At 49.0% G+C, this 21959-nt stretch overlaps 2 protein-coding genes across 3 annotated transcripts in view; one reads left to right on the top strand and one right to left on the bottom strand.

The window, feature by feature from the left end:
- Positions 1–1266: 1266 nt before the first annotated feature.
- smc4 (structural maintenance of chromosomes 4) lies at positions 1267–13828 on the bottom strand. Of its 2 annotated transcripts, XM_062473158.1 has the most exons (23): positions 13656–13828; positions 12137–12286; positions 10961–11151; positions 10174–10365; positions 9506–9682; positions 8026–8190; positions 7749–7876; positions 7453–7593; positions 7162–7312; positions 6675–7073; positions 6373–6558; positions 6087–6248; positions 5148–5373; positions 4759–4838; positions 4341–4493; positions 3561–3687; positions 3268–3457; positions 3033–3177; positions 2756–2929; positions 2469–2651; positions 2147–2379; positions 1825–2008; positions 1267–1612 (listed from the first exon to the last, which is right to left on the bottom strand). In XM_062473158.1, exons 2-23 carry the CDS (start codon positions 12273–12275, stop codon positions 1448–1450), a joined length of 3891 nt encoding a protein of 1296 aa, XP_062329142.1. In that variant the 5' UTR covers positions 12276–12286; positions 13656–13828; the 3' UTR covers positions 1267–1447. The 2 variants fall into 2 exon arrangements, with proteins under 2 accessions (XP_062329142.1, XP_062329143.1); XM_062473159.1 differs by lacking the exons at positions 12137–12286; positions 13656–13828 and adding an exon at positions 11875–12001.
- A 488-nt stretch (positions 13829–14316) lies between these two features.
- Positions 14317–21959, top strand: part of ift80 (intraflagellar transport 80 homolog (Chlamydomonas)) — a 21182-nt gene continuing 13539 nt past the window's right edge. Inside the window, exons 1-7 of the mRNA XM_062473539.1 lie at positions 14317–14605; positions 14757–14859; positions 15125–15343; positions 17144–17254; positions 18801–18869; positions 20654–20763; positions 21786–21901. Of these exons, the coding sequence (XP_062329523.1) occupies positions 14820–14859; positions 15125–15343; positions 17144–17254; positions 18801–18869; positions 20654–20763; positions 21786–21901 (665 nt within the window). The 5' untranslated portion in view covers positions 14317–14605; positions 14757–14819. The remainder of the gene's footprint in view (positions 14606–14756; positions 14860–15124; positions 15344–17143; positions 17255–18800; positions 18870–20653; positions 20764–21785; positions 21902–21959) is intronic.

Below are 21959 nucleotides of genomic sequence, written 5' to 3'. Positions count from 1 at the left end.
ATTTTTCTGGTGTACGCACTTTACTTCACAATGTATTTTTCTGATAGGTTTGAAAAAAAACACAGTAAAAAAAAAGGTTTCATCATTGATGAGGACTCTACTATACTCTATTTTACTCTGCTTTAACCTATCAAAAAAGTTTTGAAAGGTTCGAAAAATATTTTCTACAAATGTGTTTTTTTAAATACATGTAGGTTCGAAAAATATTTTTGAAAAACGATAACAAATATGGGACTCACCTATGGTCACGAACTGTGGGTAGTGACCGAAAGAACGAGATCGCGAATACAAGCGGCCAAAATGAGTTTTCTCCGCAGGGTGTCCGGGCTCTCCCTTAGAGATAGGGTGAGAAGCTCGGTCATCCGGGAGGGGCTCAGAGTAGAACCGCTGCTCCTCCGCGTCGAGAGGGGCCAGTTGAGGTGGCTCGGGCATCTGATAAGGATGCCTCCTGGACGCCTCCCTGGTGAGGTGTTCTGGGCACGTCCCACTGGGAAGAGGCCCCGGGGAAGACCCAGGACACGCTGGAGGGACTATGTCTCTAGGCTGGCCTGGGAACGCCTCGGGGTCCCCCAGGAAGAGCTGGTGGAAGTGGCCGGGGAGAGGAAAGTCTGGGCCTCCCTGCTTAGGGTGCTGCCCCCGCGACCCGACCCCCGGACAAGCGGAAGATGATGGATGGATGGATAACAAATATGAAAAAAGTTGCAGCATTGATAAGGAATCTGCTCTGCTTTAATCTACTGGCTTCTCTGTGCTCTCCTTTGTGTGGAAAAAAAAAACAAAAGTTGAAAGGTGTTATGGATGAGATAGAGGGAGTTAGCGATGTCGACATGACTGAGAATAGACATTCCTGATCACCCATGGCCATATGAGGGAGATTTTCGACATTGTCAGTGTCAAAAAAGCAGGCTCTGCATGTCTAGTGTTTTCAGTTTTAATGTATTAATACGTGTTAGTAGCTGGTAACTGGACCAGTAATGGCTACTCTTAAGTATGTCATAGCCCACACTTTAACTTGTCAGTGTAGTCAGTACTTCAACTTTTACCAGTCTTTTTAAACATGAGTATCTGTAATTCTACTTGTGCGAAGGATGTGTGTACTTTTGCCATCTGTTAGTTGTTATAATTCAAGTGGAAGTTGCTGAAGCAGACCAGTCAATGAGGTAGGAATTGAACCCTGACCTCCCGGTGACCTCCACCTCCTGTTCGACCCCTCAGTCTGTACAGGTTCCCTCCCTCAAAACAAACACTCACACACAGAGGCTTAGACAGATTAGAAAAGATTTATTTGCAACAGTAAAAAAAAAAAGCAGCAGCAGCATTTATGGACAGAATAATAGATTTACACGTGACAGGACCTGTGGTGTGACAGGAAAAAGGAAGCATTCCAATGCAGAAATTCATCTCTACGGCCCCAGCTGGACCCTTCTCCTCCTGCTCCTCCTGCTTCTCAGGCAGTCAGCACCTCAGGCTGCTGGAACACGATGGTTTTGGGGTTTATGCCAACGCTCTTGGTGGTGTTGTGAGTTTTGTAGATGCCGATGAGGCGGTCGGCGATCTCAAACATGTTGTTCCTTAGGGAGATGATGATGAACTGGGCGTTCTTGGTTTGCTCCTGGAGACAAAACACAAAGATGAGATGATTACTTTTTTACGTGCATTTTAGGATAATGGTATGTCCTGGTCCTGGAACACACTGCCACCTAACTGGCACAACATGGTCCTACCTGTTAAATGTTACTTCCTGCATCATTGATTTGAAGTACGTTTTCGGTTTGATGTACTCCTACACTCAGTGTGTGTGTGTGTGTGTGTGTTCCAGCTCACATAGATGTAGCAAGCCACGATGGAGACGTTCTTGAAGTCGAGTGCGGCGTCGATCTCGTCCATGAAGTAGAGGGGCGTGGGCTTGAAGTGGTGCAGAGCAAACACCAGCGCCAGAGAGCTCAGGGTCTTCTCTCCTCCAGACAGGTTGAAGATCTTCTTCCAGCTCTTCTTAGGAGGACGCACACTGGGGACAGAGAGATGGATGGATCAAGTCAGAGTTTTACAAACCGGTAATCCAAGTACATTCTCTATGCTGTCACTCTTAACAGACTAAAACCTCTCAACAGACAAGGGCATCTCCCCTCCCCTCCCCTCCCCTCACCTGAACATGATGCCCTCAGAGAAGGGGTCCAGGCTGTCCACCAGTTCCAGCTCTGCGTCGCCCCCTAGGGTCAGCATCTGGTAGTTCTCCTTCAGTTTGTTGGTGATGATGTTGAAGCCGGCCATGAACTCGTTGAGCCTCTGCTTGCGGACGTCCTCCACACCGTGCTTGAAGCGGTCCCTCTCAGAGGTGATGCTGTCCAGCTCAGCCACGCGCTGCAGGAACAGCTCCTCCTGCAGGCCGGGGGGGAAACTGCACCTCAGCACACATACAGGCTAACTGTGTGTGTGTGTGTGTGTGTGTGTGTATCTGTTGTGTGTACCTTCTTCTTGTACTCTGCGATGGCCCCCAGGTTGGGTCTGAGCTGGGCGCAGCGTGCCTCCAGCAGGGAGATGTGCTTGGTGATGGCGTCAGGGCCCCTGAGGGCCTCCAGCTCCGCAGGGCTCAGCCCAGCCAGCTCCTGCTGCTCCTGGCCCTCCACCACGTGGAGGCGCAGCCTGGACTCCTGGGGACGGGACAGGGGACAGTCAGGTGACAGTCCGGACAGGGGACAGACAAGAGGACCAGGAAGTGGCCAGTCAGCCAAGCAGGAAGTCCAGCCAGGCCTACCTCCTTCTCCCAGTGCTTGATCTTGTTGGTGTACTCCTTGCAGGAGGTGTCTATCTGCTGCAGGGCCAGCCTGACGCTGAGGCTCTCCTCCTGCAGCGCGTGCTCCTGCTGCTGAAGGGCCTTGATCTCCTCCAGCACGCTCACGTACTGCTGCTGCACCTCTGGTAGCGCCCCCTGCAGGCCCGGAGGACAAGGTCAGCACCTCGCTTTGATGGGAATGTTGGTGGGGTTTTTCCTTTAAGATGAAACACTGGTGTGAGGTGTGTGTGTGTGTGACCTCTGCATCCTGGCAGGACTTCATGATGTCTCCAGCCTGTTCCTCCAGAGTCTTCAACTGCACTGTGAGCTCAGCGATGAGCCTCTCGCCCTCCTCCCGCTCCCCCTGCCCCCGCTGCACCGCCTCCTCCGCCTTCATCAGGGTCCTGAACACAGGGGACCGTGTGAGAGCTGTGTGTGTGCAGTCTTGATGGCCACCTCATCCTCCGTGTGTGTGTGTGTGTGTGTGCGCTCACCGCCCAGCAGTCTTGATGGCCACCTGGGCCTTGGTGACGGTGGAGGAGCAGGCGTCCAGCTCTCTGACCACCTGGTCCAGACGGTCCTGCTGGGCCTTCAGCTTGTGGCTGGTGATGTCCAGGATCAGGGTGTGCAGGCGCTGCACCTCTGCCTCCACCTTCCCTGCCCTGCAGGTGGCTGCCTCGTATTCTGGGAGGAGAAGAGGTAGGAAATCAGAAGGAAATAAGTTTCATCTAGTCCACGAGTGTGGGTCTGTATGTGTATAGTGTGTGTGTGTGTGTATAGTGTGTACCTTTCTTGAAGGCGTCCAGGGTCTTCTGCAGCTGCGTCTGGTGCTTTTTGTCTGGAGCAGCTGCCACCTCCTTGGCCTCCAGCTCCTTAATCTGAGCCTTCAGCTGGACCTCCTGCTCTGCCAGGCTCTACACACACAGCAGATATTGACTTTGGGCTCTGGAAGGAGTGTGTACCTGCATGTGTTTGTGTACTGGCAGGCTGAGGGTGTGTGTGTGTGTGTGTGTACCGGCAGGCTGAGGGTGTGTGTGTGTGTACCGGCAGGCTGAGGGTGTGTGTGTGTGTACCGGCAGGCTGAGGGTGTGTGTGTGTGTACCGGCAGGCTGAGGGTGTGTGTGTGTGTACCGGCAGGCTGAGGGTGTGTGTGTGTGTGTGTGTACCGGCAGGCTGAGGGTGTGTGTGTGTGTGTGTGTACCGGCAGGCTGAGGGTGTGTGTGTGTGTACCGGCAGGCTGAGGGTGTGTGTGTGTGTACCGGCAGGCTGAGGGTGTGTGTGTGTGTACCGGCAGGCTGAGGGTGTGTGTGTGTGTACCGGCAGGCTGAGGGTGTGTGTGTGTGTACCGGCAGGCTGAGGGTGTGTGTGTGTGTACCGGCAGGCTGAGGGTGTGTGTGTGTGTACCGGCAGGCTGAGGGTGTGTGTGTGTGTGTGTGTACCGGCAGGCTGAGGGTGTGTGTGTGTGTGTGTGTACCGGCAGGCTGAGGGTGTGTGTGTGTGTACCGGCAGGCTGAGGGTGTGTGTGTGTGTGTGTGTACCGGCAGGCTGAGGGTGTGTGTGTGTGTACCGGCAGGCTGAGGGTGTACTTCTCCAGGGTGTTCCTCATGTCTCGGAGCTGCTGGGTGAGGGTGTGGATGTTCTCCTCCAGCTGCAGCTTCCTCTCCTGGCAGCCCCGCCCACGCTCCACCTGATGCTGCAGGTGGCTCTCCATCTGCCCCAGCTGGGAGAGAAGGTGTGTGAAGAGGTGTGTGAGAGAAGGTGTGTGAGGAGGTGTGTGAGAGAAGGTGTGTGAGGAGGTGTGTGAGAGAAGGTGTGTGAGGAGGTGTGTGAGAGAAGGTGTGTGAGGAGGTGTGTGAGAGAAGGTGTGTGAGGAGGTGTGTGAGAGAAGGTGTGTGAGGAGGTGTGTGAGAGAAGGTGTGTGAGGAGGTGTGTGAGAGAAGGTGTGTGTCAGATCAGATAAGGTGTGTTTGTGTGAAATCCCTCACCTCCACCTGGGACACCTCAGAGGTGATGGAGGAGCCCATCCTGCCCTTCATCACTCCTCCTCCTCCTCCCGTCATGGTGCCTGACAAGCAGAGACATGGTCAGCACCTCCCAGCTGCTGGGTCCAATATACACTCCCCCACCATCCCTCCACACACTCCCCCACCATCCCTCCACACACTCCCCCACCATCCCTCCACACACTCCCCCACCATCCCTCCACACACTCCCCCACCATCCCTCCACACACTCCCCCACCATCCCTCCACACACTCCCCCACCATCCCTCCAAACATCCACCCACCATCCCATCACACACTCCCCCACCATCCCTCCAAACATCCACCCACCATCCCATCACACATCCACCCATCTATCCTCCCCCACCCACCAGCCATCTCTATGATCTGTCCCTGCAGGGTGACGACCCTCCAGCGCTTGTCCCTCTGGAAGGCCAGACGCGTGGCCTCCTCCAGGTCCCGGGCCACCAGCGTGTCCCGCAGGGCAAAATAGAAGGCCGGCCGTGTGCTCTCGTCCTGCACGCGCACCATGTCGAACAGGCGGGCCGCGCCCTCGGGGGGGGAGATGGGAGACATCTTCTTCTCCCACACCTTCATCTGAGAAGACAGGACGGAGGGGCTGCAGATGAAGACGCAACAGGTTCGAAACCCCCCCCCCCTCTTCTTCCCTTACAGCTCTTTGTTTCTCAACCCTGGTCTTCAGGGACCCTCTCCTGCGGGGTGAAGGGTCACTACCAGGCTTCTGCTGAGCTACATAACGACCCATTCATTAAAACCAGGTGTGTTGGAGCAGAGAAACATCTATAACATGCAGGGCAGGGGGTCCCTGAGGACCAGGGTTGAGAAAGGCTGCTTTAGATAGTCTGTTAAATGGCCATGGAATGTACCAGCAGGCTCCAGAGCAGACACACAGCAGTGTAGCCAGGCAGAGCCAGGCTGGAGGGTCACTGTGGCAGAACTCAAATTGAGCCAGATCATCATCCTCAGACTACTGACACAGAGTGTAGCCTGCGTGTTTACCGTTAGCTGCTAACTAACCCCAAGTTGGGTAAGCTCTGCTAAGCTAACACTGCCAGGCTAGGCTGGCTAAGCCAACACTGCCAGGCTAGGCTGGCTAAGCCAACACTGCCAGGCTAGGCTGGCTAAGCCAACACTGCCAGGCTAGGCTGGCTAAGCCAACACTGCCAGGCTAGGCTGGCTAAGCTAACACTGTCAGGCTAGGCTGGCTAAGCTAACACTGCCAGGCTAGGCTGGCTAAGCTAACACTGCAACACTGCCAGGCTAGGCTGGCTAAGCTAGCTGCCCCTCACCTTGTCCAGGCCGATGAAGGTGGCGAAGCCGATGTTGTGTGTCTTCAGGTACATGACGCACCTCTGGGCCGTGTCGATGGTGTCCACCAGGATGTGGTCCAGAGCGCCACAGCAGGAGGAGATGGCCACATCGTACTTCCCATCAATCGCCCCCAAATCACCCTGCACACACAGCGCTGCACGGTCATCTGACCACACCGTCTCTCCTTCGCTCTGTGTGTCTCTGAGTGTGTGTGTGAGTGTGTGTGTGAGTGTGTGTCTGACAGTGTGTGTGTGTGTGTCTCACCAGGCGCCCGTAGATGCCCTGGATGTTGCCGCTCCTCTTCTGCAGCATGAGAGCCTCCAGCACCTTGCCCCGGCTGCGGCTTGAGGACAGGGCAGACTTGGCCTCCTCCACCTTCTGCCTCAGCCCCTTCATCTCCTCCCTGACACCCACATCTTCCCTCTGCAGCCGCTGGAGCTCCGCCTCGTCCTGGGACACACACGGACATGTTAAGACAACCAAACAAACTACAGACACCCTGGAATCAACCTGTAAAAGACAGCTGCAGTCATATAGAAGTCTTAGAGACTCCCCTCCCTCCCTACCTTCTTCAGCTCCTTCTCACACAGGGGGATTTTGTCCTGCAGGTCGTGGACTGTGGCACGTCTCTCCTGCAGGGTGCTGGAGGTGGTGGCGAGGGCCGTCCTGGCCGAGCTGAGCTGCGTCAGGGCGGCGTTGTGGCGGCTCAGGTATATGTCCATCTCTGACTGGGCCACCTCCATCCGAGAGCGCGTGTCGTTCACCTCCCTGCTCAGCACCATCAGCTGCTTCTCACTGGCCTGCTTCTCCCGCTGCAGGCCGCTCGTCTCCCCCTTCAGGCTCTCCATCACAGCCCCCAGCTTCTCCTCCTCCTCCACCTTCCTGCCCTCCAGCTGCTCCCGGCGGGCACACGCCTCTGAGATGGTGTTCTCACTGCTTACTAGCACGCCGCGCTGCTCCTCCACCTGCAGGACAAGACCACTCGTCAGACACACACAGGTCTGGGACACACACACACACAGGTCTGGGAGGGGATACACACACAACACACACCATGTCCTTGTTCTTGTCCAGCTGTTTGAGCAGCTTCTTGGTCTTGCTCTTGGTGTGTTTGAGCTTCTCGCGCACCTCCACATCCTGCAGGTCCAGCTGGGTGAACTTCTCCTTCTGACCCTCCATGTACCTGGTCAGCTTGTTCTGCTTCCTGGAGGATCACACACACCATAGATAAAGATCCCTGGTGTGGCTCCCTGCCCCTCCAGCAGCCCCCCCTCCAGCAGCAGCCCCCTCCAGCAGCCCCCCCTCCAGCAGCCCCCCCTCCAGCAGCAGCCCCTCCAGACGTACTTCTCCACGTTCTTCAGATCCTGGTTCTTCTTCTCCGTCTCTGTGGCGATCTGGTTGCTCCTCTCCGTGAGGTCCTTGCTCTCCTCCAGAATCCTCTGCTTCTCCTCCTCCTTCACCTTCACCTTCTTCTGGAAGTCATGGCTGAGCAGACATACACACACAGCCCAACGCCATCCACCTTTAGCAACGTGTCACACAAGGAACGTACCGACCAGTCCAGATAGCTACACACACACACACACGGTACAGACCGCTACTCTCACACACACACACTCCACAGCTGCTGGTGTACTCACACGTAGTACTGGCAGAGCTGGCTCTTCTGCTTGAAGATGTCGTTCTCCAGGGTGAGGAACTCCACAGCAGTGTTCTTCTCTGCTTCCAGGGCGCCCTTCTCCTTCTCCACCATCTTCACCCTGTTCAGCTGATCCACACACACAGTATGAGGAGATGGAGGGCGTGGGGGAGATTATTCAGTGGCTTCTTAGGAGGCAGGTGTCCCCCCCCTCACCTCCTCTCCTTCACAACCCTCACCCCTCCACTCCTCTCTCTCCCCCCCTCACCCCTCCTCACCTTCTCTCCTCTCTGCTCGTTGAGGTGCTCCAGTCGGCGGCTGAGGATGTTGATTGGCTCCTTGAGGCGTCCAGAGCCGATGATGTCCTCCAGGTACTCCAGCATGCCCTCGTCATGCTCTGTCTGGCCTCGCGGCTTCATCATGGCGATCTGCTCCACCTCGCCCTGCACACACACAATTTTAAAGAAACTGGTGCTGTTATGTGACTGAAGCTAACATTTCATCATTATATTTCTTTGTGTACAAGCTGTGTGTGTGAGACGTCCCGGCGAGTGGCCTGATGCTCAGACGAGGGTTTGGTCCCGTCACAGTGCAGCAGCATTGCCAATATTGGAGTTGGGCTCATTCTCACACGCCAATATTTACATGCTGCTACAGCGTAGCGGGTGCAGCAGAGGGGTGCTGGTCTGGACGAGGCAACAGCTGGACCCCGCCCCCTTCTCTCCCACCCCGGCAACACAGGACCCAGAACAGAGACCTCTACGGGGGTAGAGGGACCCTCCACTAGGGGGTGTCCCAGCTGCAGGGGGTAGCATCAAACCATGATGCGCTACTATAGCAGTGTTAGGAGGTTTGAAGCTGAGCTGTCTGTCTTCTCAATACTGACATTTACCAACTGACCCAAGTTGAACACTGGATTTTGGTGTTTCAACACCCATTGACACTTCCCTGCTGTGTGACTATGTTAAGCCTGTGTTCTGCTCCTCTCCTACACCAACCGTCTCTGGAGGAGGGGATCACTCACTGAATTGCTCCTCCCAAGGTTTCTTCAATGTTTTCTCCTCTAGCCCTTAGACGCACAAGTTCTAAATATTTCCGACGCTCCCACCAGAGTGAGTTCGTTTTCAGAAACAGAAGCTAGCTAGCCTTAGTTAGCTTCCGTTACCTAGCAACCTAGCATAATACTCGTAGCAATGCTACTACCTGCTAGGGTTACTTGTTAGCTTCCTCATTGTAAATTTTTAAGCCATACTATAGTGTTTGTCATATCGTTTTTGTCTATTGGAAAATAGTCATTTGGAATGTTCGAAATCACACATGTGCGACGCTAAGCTGTGGGGCCCGCTTTCAAACGATCACATATGTGCAACGCTACTCCTTAACGGGCTAGTGAGTTTTTCCTTGTCTTCCTTGAGGGTTTAGGTTGGTTGAGGGGCAGTTCTATGGGCATATGTGAAGCCCTCTGTGGCACTGCTTGGATATACAAACACATTTAGATTTGGTAGACGGGCCGTCCACTATGGGCCTGTCCAAGCTGCAGGTTTGTCCATCTAATGCAGTGTTTCCTTCAAATACTAAAGCAGCAAAAAATGGTTCGCACGGTTTCCTTATTGTTTCAAACCATGATGCGCTGCTATAGCAGTGTTAGGAGGCTTGGAGCTGTCTGTCTCCACAGGTTTGACAACTGGACGCTTGCCCAGGCGACAGCCACTAAAGGAAAAGGGATGAGATGGAGCGTTGAGGAGAACCCCACACTACCTGCAGGATGAGGAACCTGTTGTGGTCCAGGTCGATGCCGTGGCTTCTGAGCAGAGCTCCCACCTCCTTGAAGGTGGCCTTCTTCCCGTTGATGTGGTAGGCGGAGCTGTTGTCCTTGTTGGCCGTTCTGGAGACGCAGAACTTGCTGTTGGGGACGACGTCATAATCATCGCCTTCCTGGCTCGGGTGTGGGGGGGGGGGCAGGCAAACATTGACTTGAATGGGCTGAACAAATATAAGAACATTCTATCACACTTGTTAAATAACAAACTGAAGAATGCTAGCAGCAGTAATGGGGTGTGTGGAGGCGAGAGAAGAGGACGCGAGAGAGATGGGGAGGACGCGGGAGAGGAGGACGCGAGAGAGGAGGACGCGAGAGAGGAGGACGCGAGAGAGGAGGACGCGAGAGAGGAGGACGCGAGAGAGGAGGGGAGGACGCAAGAGAGGAGGGGAGGACGCGAGAGAGGAGGGGAGGACGCGAGAGAAGAGGACGTGAGAGGAGGGGAGGACGCGGGAGAGCAGGACGCGAGAGAGGAGAGGAGGACACGAGAGAGGAGGACGTGAGAGAGGAGGACGTGAGAGAGGAGGACGTGAGAGAGGAGGACGTGAGAGAGGAGGACGTGAGAGAGGAGGGGAGGACGTGAGAGAGGAGGGGAGGACGTGAGTACCTTGTCAGTGATCTTCTGGAAGTGGACCTCCACCGTGCAGCTGTGGACCCCCTGGTGCTCGTCAGAACTGTGGATGAGCACCGACAGCTTCTTGGAGCGGATCTTCTGAGCTCGGTACCCGAACACAAACAGCATGGAGTCGATCACGTTGGACTTCCCGCTCCCGTTAGGACCGATGATGCAGGAGAAGCGCTGTGGAGGTACGGGAGCAGAGGAGACTTGAAACTCAGTTTTACAAAAGAAAATCTATATCAAAATTACATTAAACTAAATACAAACATTTAATTTTCTTTAAATATACCAAAATAAAAATGGAATGATTCAACACTCAAACCATGCGTTGCTTGGTTTTGATGTTCGAACAACAGTTGGAAACATTAAATGATGGGCCTGCTTTATAGAGTCAGTATGTGCAGGTCTGGTCTGATTATCACTAGGCACCTGTGTTTGCATGGTAATGGAAACTATTGTAAAACACTAATTGAGAAGGAAAATATGGTACATAACTAATGGTAGTGGAGTGGACAGACAGCTGAAGTGATACCACCCTCCATTTTGATTATGTGACTGTTTAAACTGAATGCAAGTAAATATATTCAACACACGACTAAAAAATAACCTACAAATAAAATTGTTCTTTAAACATATTCAACATTTCAATAACCCAAAAGCAACGCTGACAGACAGGTATACATTATTATACTGTTCACAATGACAACAACCAAATAGTATTTAATCTTTTAACAAAATAATGTGTAAATAGGGTACAATCTCACAGATCCCGTACCTTGTGGAAAGGCCCCAAAATCTGCTCTCCGGCGTAGGATTTGAAGTTCTGATTAACTATGTGGGTTATCATCAAGCGAGGAGCGCCCGGTTCATTGGTCATGGCTGGGGGCGGGGGCGGAGGGATGCTACCAAGAATCTCCTCAAAACTTCGATTATCCACTGCCTCGGCTCCCTCCCCGCGAGACGGATCTAGGGTACAAAGTTGGAACTGTTATTTCTCGGTGCGATTCATTTCAGGTGGGGACAGCGCTGTGTGGGGGAGGGGTGATGGAGGGGGGAAACTAACAAGCAAAACATAAGCAAGCCGTCTCGAGCCACAGCCGCACACGGAAGGAACAAAGACTCGCATGGAAGATCGCGAGCTGCCTTCCACAATATGCTACTATGTCTTTGTTCCCAAACATGAACCCTAAGAAACTTAAAGGACTATGAAAAAGCTGCTAGCGAGCCATTCCGCTCTACCAATCAAACGTCAACACAGACGTTGCAAGGAGAACACATTAACAAATACATTTGTATGTGTTGAAAAGCCGGATTCTTTCAAGTCGCGACTTGACAACGAGTTACACATAAAACCCTACATTAAACTCGAATAAACGGTTTGTGACAGATGCATAAATTACTGATTGTACCACCATCTCAATGACCAAACGTTTGGTGTCTATTGTTCACAGAAACAAATAGAAGCATACCATACAATAAGATGGTGCGAGTGAACAGCTTTCGGAAAGAAAAACAATTATATAAAAAAATATATACACACACACACACACAATACTCCAACCACTACAAATGTAAATGCCCTATATCGATTCATCTGAAAAGTTTCCCTGATAAACCATTCTCCTAAACCTACCGAACGCATGAAAAGTTTAACAAAAAAATTCTCACAAACTATCCAAAGTTAAATACCTTTCTTTTTGTGAAGGCTCCTCCAGGCAAACACGCACACGCCACCATCATAATCATCTCAAAATCACAATAGGCATAAACTGATGCTTTGCTCACTTACAAAAATCTAACCAACAAGCTACGTGTTATGAATTACGGCAACAACATTTTAACTACCAATGGCACAAAACCACCAGCCTTCCAATCAACGTGACGCGCTGCCATTGAATAAACGCACCACCACAACTTATTCAGATGCAGACACCAAAACAGCCTTTGTTACCATTTGACGTCGCAGCCTCTTCCCCATTCGAGTTGCGTTCTTTGGGGGGTACATCAAATTCGTCTTCTGAGTCATCCCGGGGCTGCAAACCCTTCCCTCGCGCCTTCGCAGTAGAGCTTTTAGACGTTTTAGAGGTCATGATTAAAATATCTGAAAAGATCACACAAACGGGGAAAGAATATACATACATGAATTGACCGTCTGCCTTTTAGCGCCACTACTGACAAATGCTGTTAAAATAAACGTCTTAATTGGATTTTAAATGTTATCTGGCTAGTTAAAAGTACTTGTTCAAAGAGAAAAAAAATCCACCGCCCTTGAAAATCAGAAAAATAATAGTAGACTTCATTGAATTATTAAATTTAAAATGATCAATCATTTGTAATTAATACTAGCTGTTGGTTTTAACTATCACGAAAACTACTTAACGGTGACTGACAAGTGAGGAACGTAACTATATCAGCATGTTAGAAGACCAGTTCTAAAGCCAGAGGTAGTCCGTCAGCTCTCCAACTTCGCTACGTTAGTTAGCTAGGCTAGCCAGCTAGCTAGCTCTCTGAGCAACATAACGAACTTGGCCGCGCATTGGGCTGTTTAGCAGCTGCACAAACTGTCGGTTAATTTAAAGCACGCAGTAAAGTGACATACTGCAGGGTAATTTGGTATTACAAGCACTATTCTAGTCCATAATGCAACGTTACGTGAAAATATCAAGAGTATCGAACTAGATCATCTGAACACTGGCGCACAGTAAGACTGCCTGTGACACTTTGAAATAGGGTGTACAGTAGGTTGGATACTGTTACATTAACTTTTTAAACGTAGGTAGTAATAGTCTAGTTGCTTTAAACACAGTGGTAAACTATTTAGTAGTCCATAAAGTGGAAATACCTTAAGAGTTAGGTTTTTACTTGAATGTTTCATAAATACTGTTAGACTGGCTATGCTTGTGATTAAACTGGGCAGCCTAGGTAATGCAATCGAAACAGAATAATAACGCTAGACCTCGTAAACTAGATAGACATTTACTTTATACACACGTAAAAACGTTTACTTTAGACATACGTAAGAACGTTTACTTTGACACACCTAAGAACGTTTCGTAGCCAGCAATCACATTTTTATTGAATCTAGCTAACTAGACAAGTATATGACAACATTAGCTATAGCTGATCTGTGTTGTGTACTAGCGTCAATGGTTATTCAGGATAATCGTAGATTAGCTACTACTACAGGAATACATGTGTTATAACTAACGCTGGGTGACATCTGTGTAGGCGTGTCATTTTCACCGGCTATGATAACTAGTTTTCTAGCTATCTGTCCGGTAAAAGTTACGAAGAATGATATATTTAGTGTGTACTAGAACTGCTCGTGGAGTTGGGCTAGCCCTAGCTAATTAGCTAGCTATGTAACAAGCTAGTTATTCAGATGATTTGGTTATCTAACGACGTAGTTAAGCTATCTGCTGCTACCCGATGCTAGCTACACGTAAACTTCGAATAAATAAAAACTTTACCTTCAGAGTTGATGCAGATCAAGAAATTCTACCAGCAATATTGCCTTATTGTTCACTTTTTCAGAGACAAAGTACAAGTAATGTCCAGTATCCCAAAATAAGACATATAATCCATAAAAACAAGTCTGTGTCGTCCTGACTCACTAACTAGCCTTGAATCGCTGACTTGTAAATGGCGCCGAAAATCTGCCGTCGAACCAAAAGTCGTTATGTACTGACGCAAGGTTCCATGCGTTCATTGGGCAAGAAAAAAACATGAAATTCAAAAAAGGAAGACAATGCCAAGTGTATCACGAGACTTAGGCTAAGAAATGTTTTATGTTCAAATATACTCTACCAACGAATAGCCATAATAACTTGAACTTATAACTCGAATGTAATCATTTTTCTGACATAATTTTAGTAGCAGAATGTGCCTGTCGTGGCCGTATTCTTTGTCTTTTGAAACGATGTCTGGTCACTAGTTGCTGTTTTTATTATTATTATTTTAATTATTGAACATTGCTGTCATCAGTAATCATGTTTAAAATCGTCGTTTAATAACTTCAGAATCTAGCCCATAGACATATATGTCTATGATCCAGCCCCCCACTTTTGTTGCCATCGGAGGACGTTGCCAGAAGGTCTCGCGACACTCACAGCCTGTGAGTCACAGGACAGTGAAGTGCAACGTGAACTGAACTGAACTGTACTGTACTGCTCTAGCTAGCCTGATGCAGATAATGGCAACGTTTGTATTGATCTTAAATAGTTTGTAGCTTGCTACCTTATCAGCGCGACAACATTATTAGTATTTCGAATAATATTGGAACTGTACCTTTTATGCAGTAGTGGCCAAGTAAGTTATCTAAATGTGAGGGTAATTATCACGTTAGCTAAGCTTGTTAGCTAGCGAGCGTTAGTCAAGGCACCTAGCAACGGAACGACGTTTACTTGACGACCATTCGTTTCTAGGCACGTATTTTGTGCGTTTGTTATTCAGTTAATGCAATTCTTCCATGAATATTTGTACGGTATAACTCATGTTATCCTCAAATGCCTTTTAACAATGACATAGTTTATGTTCATCGTTGACTGACAAGCATATTTCTCTCGTCTTACGCAGATTCGCAGTGTGTACAGAAGCTGGTTGCTGGAGTGGAGACTTGTTTTTCAGCCACCACGATGAGATTAAAAACATCGTTACAGAAGGAGCCAAAACATATCCTTTTATTCATTCGACACCAAACTGTTTGCAAAAGGAAACATACTGGCACTTCATTGAACAAATATACTCTGCCGATACATCCAAATGTGACTTGCACATTTAAAGTCATACACGTTATGTGATAGGGAATGTAATCGACAGACTCAAATCATACAGTCCTAAAGGTCTCGAGACTGAGACGATATTAAAAAAATACGTTTGCATCACACACACATACACCCAATTCCCTGCCCGTGTCATTCCTTAACACCAAATGCACATAAGGAGCTTGTGAGCAGCGTGGGCTGGACTAGCGCGGACGAGCTGTATTCCTGTAGCGAGGACCACCAGATCCTGAAGTGGAACGTGCTCACCGGGGACACCACCCTGGTGGTGAAGCTGCAGGAGGACATCTTCCCCGTTGATCTGCACTGGATCCCGAAGACTGTAGGTGGCAAGAAGCAGGCCCTGGCAGAGAACTTCGTGCTGACCAGCACTGATGGTAAGTCTTAGTAGCACATTTAAATGTTTACACATAGAAGACGGTTTTATAATACTGTATTAAGTTAGCTGAGCTACTCCTCCACCATCTGCTACATGTTTTACATGTTTATTATATAACATTCAACTGTTTCTGTGTTCTGTGGTCCATCTTCTGAGATGTGTTCTGTGGGAAAATGGATGGTCTCAGCAGCCCTGGGACAGAGGGTCAAGGGTGTGTGACCTGTTGTGTGTGTGACCTGTTGTGTGTGTGACCTGTTGTGTGAGTGACCTGTTGTGTGTGTGACCTGTTGTGTGAGTGACCTGTTGTGTGTGTGAGTGTGTGTGTGTGCCTACATGAGATGTAAACACAGTGAGAGCTCTGCTGTGGCAGGCGGCATGTGGTAGCAGCACTAATGGCAGTGTAGGGTTGCTTAAACACACCCACAATCTGAAGCAGCAATTTTCCCTGGCAAACCAGGGCAGTGACAACTGCCAGAGTCCCTTCTGGGCCTGGACTGTGTACACTGCTCTGTGATGCTGCTCTGTGATGCTGCTCTGTGATGCTGCTCTGTGATGCTGCTCTGTGATGCTGCTCTGTGATGCTGCTCTGTGATGCTGTGCTTGTAGTCTGGTCCTGGTGAATCTCCATGACTGCTTTCTCATTCATTGTTGCTGTGGTGTTGCTAGTTCACAAAGTTTCTAAAGGGTTCATTTAAAACCCAATTTGTTGTGTCTTTGTGTGGGGGTCTACAGTAACGTCAGTGTGGTGTGTGTGTGTCTCTGGCTGGCTGGGTGGATGTGTCAGAGCTGTTTCTGGTTCCCTGTTCAGAGAGACACAGTACACATGCTGCTAGCAGTCTGACACTGAAGAGTTTTTAATTGAACTTACGTGTTTGAATCTCTGTTTTAATTCTAAACGTCTTTTAATGAACTAGCCAGTCACAGTTGTAGAAGTCACTACCTGCTTTTCTGGGTCGGCGAAACTTACTTTTGTCAGGGTTTCCAAATATAGAACCGTTGGCACCAGAAGCATGCTGGTTTGCAGTTTAAGGCGACCAGAAATTACATAGAACACTGAATTTTTTAATACACACCGCCGCAAAGTATACGTTCTGCCCGTGTGTTTGATAAGTGTGTCCATGCCTGATCACTCTGTCTCCTGGGTCTGAGTGTGTCCATGCCTGATCACTCTGTCTCCTGGGTCTGAGTGTGTCCATGCCTGATCACTCTGTCTCCTGGGTCTGAGTGTGTCCATGCCTGATCACTCTGTCTCCTGGGTCTGAGTGTGTCCATGCCTGATCACTCTGTCTCCTGGGTCTGAGTGTGTCCATGCCTGATCACTCTGTCTCCTGGGTCTGAGTGTGTCCATGCCTGATCACTCTGTCTCCTGGGTCTGAGTGTGTCCATGCCTGATCACTCTGTCTCCTGGGTCTGTCTCCTGATCACTCGTGTACCTGTGTGTAACCTGTGTACTGTGTGTAACCTGTGTACCTGTGTACTGTGTGTTACCTGTGTACTGTGTGTACTGTGTGTACCTGTGTACTTGTGTACTGTGTGTAACCTGTGTACCTGTGTACTGTGTGTAACCTGTGTATCCTGTGTACTGTGTGTATCCTGTGTACTGTGTGTAACCTGTGTACCTGTGTACTGTGTGTAACCTGTGTACTGTGTGTAACCTGTGTACCTGTGTACTGTGTGTAACCTGTGTACTGTGTGTAACCTGTGTACCTGTGTACTGTGTGTAACCTGTGTACTGTGTGTAACCTGTGTACCTGTGTACTGTGTGTAACCTGTGTACCTGTGTACTGTGTGTGTGCAGGGAAGTTCCACCTGTTCTCCAGGACAGGTCGTGTGGAGAAGAGTGTTGAGGCCCACAAGGGAGCCGTGCTGGCGGGGAGGTGGAGCTACGACGGCACCGCTCTCATCACAGGTAGGACACAAACAGATATATATATATATACGGTATTTTTCGGAAATAAAGACGTGGCCTGTACCCCCATTTTGCAGTTTTCTTGTGGTTGTACGGCTTACATTTTGAAGCGGTTTACAGCCCGGTTTTAGAACAAAAAAGTGTCTTTGTCCCAAGATCTCTACAGACCGTGCAGCTAATTTAATTACTTATTACTTGAAAGAGGAATTATTTACTGTGTCGTCTCAGTTACACTATCAGGGCTTGGAAATACAGTGACTTGCTAAAGAAGGCAAATGAACATAACATTTCATAATAATTTCAGTAAATCAAACAGCTGCAAGACCCAGTGAAATGTTATATACAGCTAGCAAACTAACATTAGCTAGCATCGCTAACAACTTTGGCTATGTAGTGTAACCGACCTCTTTGTAGGTTTGTTTTAGATATAATTTTATATGTTCTTGTGGACAATAAGACACGGACGCGGTCTTTTTTGTATTTTACCACTGCTCTTCTTGACATCGCCATTCATACAAACACAAAGTTCACTTTCTGGTGGGATGCGGCCTATAGAAAATGTAGCCTATTTTCCGTAAAATACGGTAGGCTCGTCAATCGATTAAAATATTGAATTGCATTATTTAATATGATTAATCGAGATTAATCGCTAAATTAATCAATTTATTTAATCTGTAAAAAATGTACTCCAATAAAATATTTTTTGGCTGAAATAATATTAAAAGGGTATACTTAAAAACTTAACTGGATGATAATGTCCATATAACAAGTTCAGATGGAACACAACTTCCTCACTTAAATGAGGGAGTTGTATTCACATCCACAAAATTAGACTTGTTCTAGAATATAAAATACATTTAAGACATGTTGTCTCATACTACAATATCCTGCTCCATAATATTCAAATCTCATTCAAACATAGTTAAGCAACCACAGATTGGCCTTAATATTGAACAATACAGTTTCTATTTTGTTGACCCAAGCCAGCTGCTCAGACACACAAGTCTGTTCACATTTCCAGACAACAGGGCAGCTCGTTCTTTTGTGAGTGTTGTCTGCCGTATATTACCGGAGCGAACGCTGTTGTTGCTAGCTGTGTGCTTTGCTGGCATGTGATATTTTAGGCTGGAAGTACTCTGGTGATTGCTAAACTCAGCCTGACAATCAGTACATACAGCCTTGGTCTTGTCAACCGCGCCGTCCGGCAACTTTTTGAAATGGAACTTCCCATCTAAAATCCCTCTCTCCATCATTCAGCTACCGTCGGCAGTCAAAGTCATGTGACAACAGGTGATTCCCAGGGTCAAAAAGAAACCTGTGTTAACGGCACTATTTTTTTTAAATCGAGATTACATTAACGCATTATTATCGCGTTAACTTCGACAGCCGTAATATTTACACATATACACACACGCACGCACGTCTGTGTATATATATGTGTATATATATACACATATATATACATACCAACTGTATACACGCACAAACACTTACATAAATATACAACAGTAACATACATGCTGTTGTGTTTGTGTGTGTTTTCCAGCTGGAGAGGATGGTCAGATCAAGATCTGGTCCAAGACTGGCATGCTCAGGTCTACCCTGGCCCTGCAAGGTGAATATGGACCAGCTCTACCCTGCCTCTATCAGCTCTACCCTGCCTCTATCAGGTCTAACCTGCCTCTATCAGGTCTATCCTGCCTCTATAAGCTCTACCCTGCCTCTATCAGGTCTATACTGCCTCTATAAGCTCTACCCTGCCTCTATCAGCTCTACCCTGCCCCTATCAGGCCTACCCTGCCCTCTATTAGCTCTACCCTGCCTCTATCAGGTCTACCCTGCCCTCTATTAGCTCTACCCTGCCTCTATCAGGTCTACCCTGCCCTCTATTAGCTCTACCCTGCCTCTATCAGGCCTACCCTGCCCTCTATTAGCTCTACCCTGCCCATATCAGGTCTACCCTGCCTCTATAAGCTCTAGCCTGCCTCTATCAGCTCTACCCTGCCTCTGCATGGTATAACAATGGACCAATGAGAGGCTGGGTCAGAACAGGATCAGTGTTCCTCTGGCAGCTCTGAGTAAACAGGCCAAACAATCACAACTCACTTGTATAACTGGAGGTGTAGAAATACCTGTAGTTTCACCTAGAAGTTGCAGAGAAGGTGAAGTGTGTGTGTGTGAGAGAGAGACAGAGAGACAGAAAGAGAGACAGAAAGAGAGACAGAAAGAGAGACAGAAAGAGAGACAGAAAGAGAGACAGAAAGAGAGACAGAAAGAGAGAGTGATAGAGAGCTGGTCTTCAGGTGGTCTGTAACAGCTCTGTGAGCAGGCAGACATGTTGGGTCTTGTGTTGCTCCAGAACTGAACCCCAGCTGCTGTAGCTGTCAGACCTCCTCTCTCTGTCTGTCGCTTAACTGTGAGGACGTGTTTACTTTACTACTGTGGTCAACTTATATAAAAGCCAAGGCATAGGTACATCTATAGACAGGCTGGCTAGGGCCGAGTGGGGGTTAAGAGTGTAGGGTGAGTCCTAGATTTGAAGAACACACACACACTCACACCCCCTAACAAACACATACATACATACACACACTCACTAACAAGCAAACACACACACAGCAGGAGTCTCAGGTATAGCTGGGGGCCATTGTTGTGCTCTTGAGGTGGATGATGTAACCATGAGAGGAGGTGGGGGGCAGGGGAGAGGAGGAGGAGGGAGGAAGAGGAGGAGTGGTTGCAGGCAAGGAGAAAGACAGAGAACTCATCTAAAACCCTCATTGCCTTTGTCAGCTCAGAATCATGTGACCTTTTGGCATTGGTGAGAAACCGCTAGCACCTGGAGCAGGGTTAAATGTCAGTCACCCTCCCTCTCTTTCTCCACACACACACACCCTCTCTTTCTTCTCACACACACACCCTCTCTCTCTCCACACACACACACCCAACAGACTCACACATTCCGCCCCTCCATCCATACACACATCCATTCACATAGCACACACACTTACCCCTCCCCCCATACACACACAAACTCACTCGCACACACGGTTCAGCAGGGGTCTGTATGTGTGTTGTCTCTAGAGGTGTGTGTTGCTGCAAGCCATGCACGCAGAATCAGATTCCTACACTGACACCTTTGTGGCTGGAAATTAGAAATGCTATACTTTCTAGCTACTGCACATGCTCCCTCTACCTTGCTCTGTCTCTGTCTCTCTCTTTCTGCCTCTCTCTTTCTGTCTCGCTCTTTCTCTCTGTCTCTCTCTCTCTGCCTCTCTCTCTGCCCCCCTCCCTGCGTGTGTGTGTGAGGCAAACAAACCAGTTCCTTTTGATAATTATTACCTGAGGGAAACAAGAGTAATTAGGGTGTATGTGTGTGTGTGTGTGTGTGTGTGTGCGCAGGGTCTCCGGTGTACTCTGTGTCCTGGGGTCCTGACTCTGACAGGATTCTCTACACGTCCGGCAGACAGCTGGTCATCAAGCCCCTGCAGCCCAGCGCCAAGGTCCAACAGGTACCATGCCCCCCCCCCTCCCCCTGTGTGTGTGTGTGCCACTGCATCTGGTGCTATTACACTCATTTAGGTCATGTATTCCTGGCAATGTGTTTTGTTTTGTTTGGACTAAAGTAAAAAATAGCACTTTACCAGAGGAGACAAAAAGATGGTGTTGATAAAGTTCCTGGTGTGGGGGGAGGGGTGGGAGGGGGGGAGTGGGAGGCGGGGGGTGGGAGTGGGGGGCTGGGGAAGGGAGGATTGAAGACTTTGCTCTCCAGTGAGTATTTTTCTTGTTCATGTATACATTTGTTTATTGTTCTTTCTGGAGCTGAATTGCATCAGGGACCTTGAGCAAACACTGTCATCCCCTCACACACACACACACTTTCACACCATCACCCCTCCCTGAGCAACAGCTGGCATGAGGAGGAGCCCCCTGTACAACCCTCTGACCCCTGTAACCCCCCTACACGCACACACACACACACACACCTACACACACACACACACCTACACTCACACAGTCACACACACACAGAGATACATAGTAGGCGTGGAGTGAGAGCGGGGTAGCATGGAAGGTTCTTTAAACAGGGAGGGTGGGGGGGTAGTGTAACTACATCATTTTTAAGTTTAAGTATATTCATTGTGCGAGTGTGTGTTATGTGTTATGTGAGTGAGTGAGTGTGTGTCTGTGTTTAACGTTAGTGTGTGTGTTATTGATGTGTCTGCTGGGGTCGTGTGGAAGGCACGAGAGGGGCGGGGCTTGTCTATGTCCCCACGGAGACCCATGGTAGCCCCCCCCCTGGTTCCTGGTTCCAATTAGAGGAAAGTTAAACCATCACATTTAACAGAGCCCAGACACACACTCACACATACACACGCATACAGAAACATACTCACACACACACTCACACAAGACTAGGATTTATTCTCTCTGTCTTTCTCACCTTCTCTCCTTTTTTCTGATCTTCCACATGCACTGTCTCTCCATTTGTCTCTCCCTCTCTTGATTTCTCTCTCCCTCCCTCTATGTCCAGTGGAAGGCTCATGATGGGGTCATTCTGAAGGTGGACTGGAACTCAGTCAACGACTTGATCCTATCAGGAGGAGAGGACTGTAAATACAAGGTGAGGTGTAGCTGTGTAGATACCAGGTGAGGTGTAGCTGTGTAAATACCAGGTGAGGTGTAGCTGTGTAGATACCAGATTAGG

Source organism: Osmerus eperlanus, chromosome 11 (assembly GCF_963692335.1).
Source record: "Osmerus eperlanus chromosome 11, fOsmEpe2.1, whole genome shotgun sequence".
Taxonomy (NCBI): Eukaryota; Metazoa; Chordata; class Actinopteri; order Osmeriformes; family Osmeridae; genus Osmerus; species Osmerus eperlanus.
Note: the sequence above shows the minus strand (reverse complement) of the source record. Positions and strands in the feature narration are given on the sequence as shown.

Excerpts from the sequence above, each read along its gene's own strand:
- smc4 (XM_062473158.1), bottom strand. The coding sequence starts at position 12,275 with ATGACCTCTAAAACGTCTAAAAGCTCTACTGCGAAGGCGCGAGGGAAG. Across the intron at positions 7,074-7,161 it reads TGGACAAGAACAAGGACATG|GTGGAGGAGCAGCGCGGCGT; the intron begins GTGTGTGTTGTG and ends CTTGTCCTGCAG. Across the intron at positions 6,559-6,674 it reads GTGAGAAGGAGCTGAAGAAG|GACGAGGCGGAGCTCCAGCG; the intron begins GTAGGGAGGGAG and ends TGTGTGTCCCAG.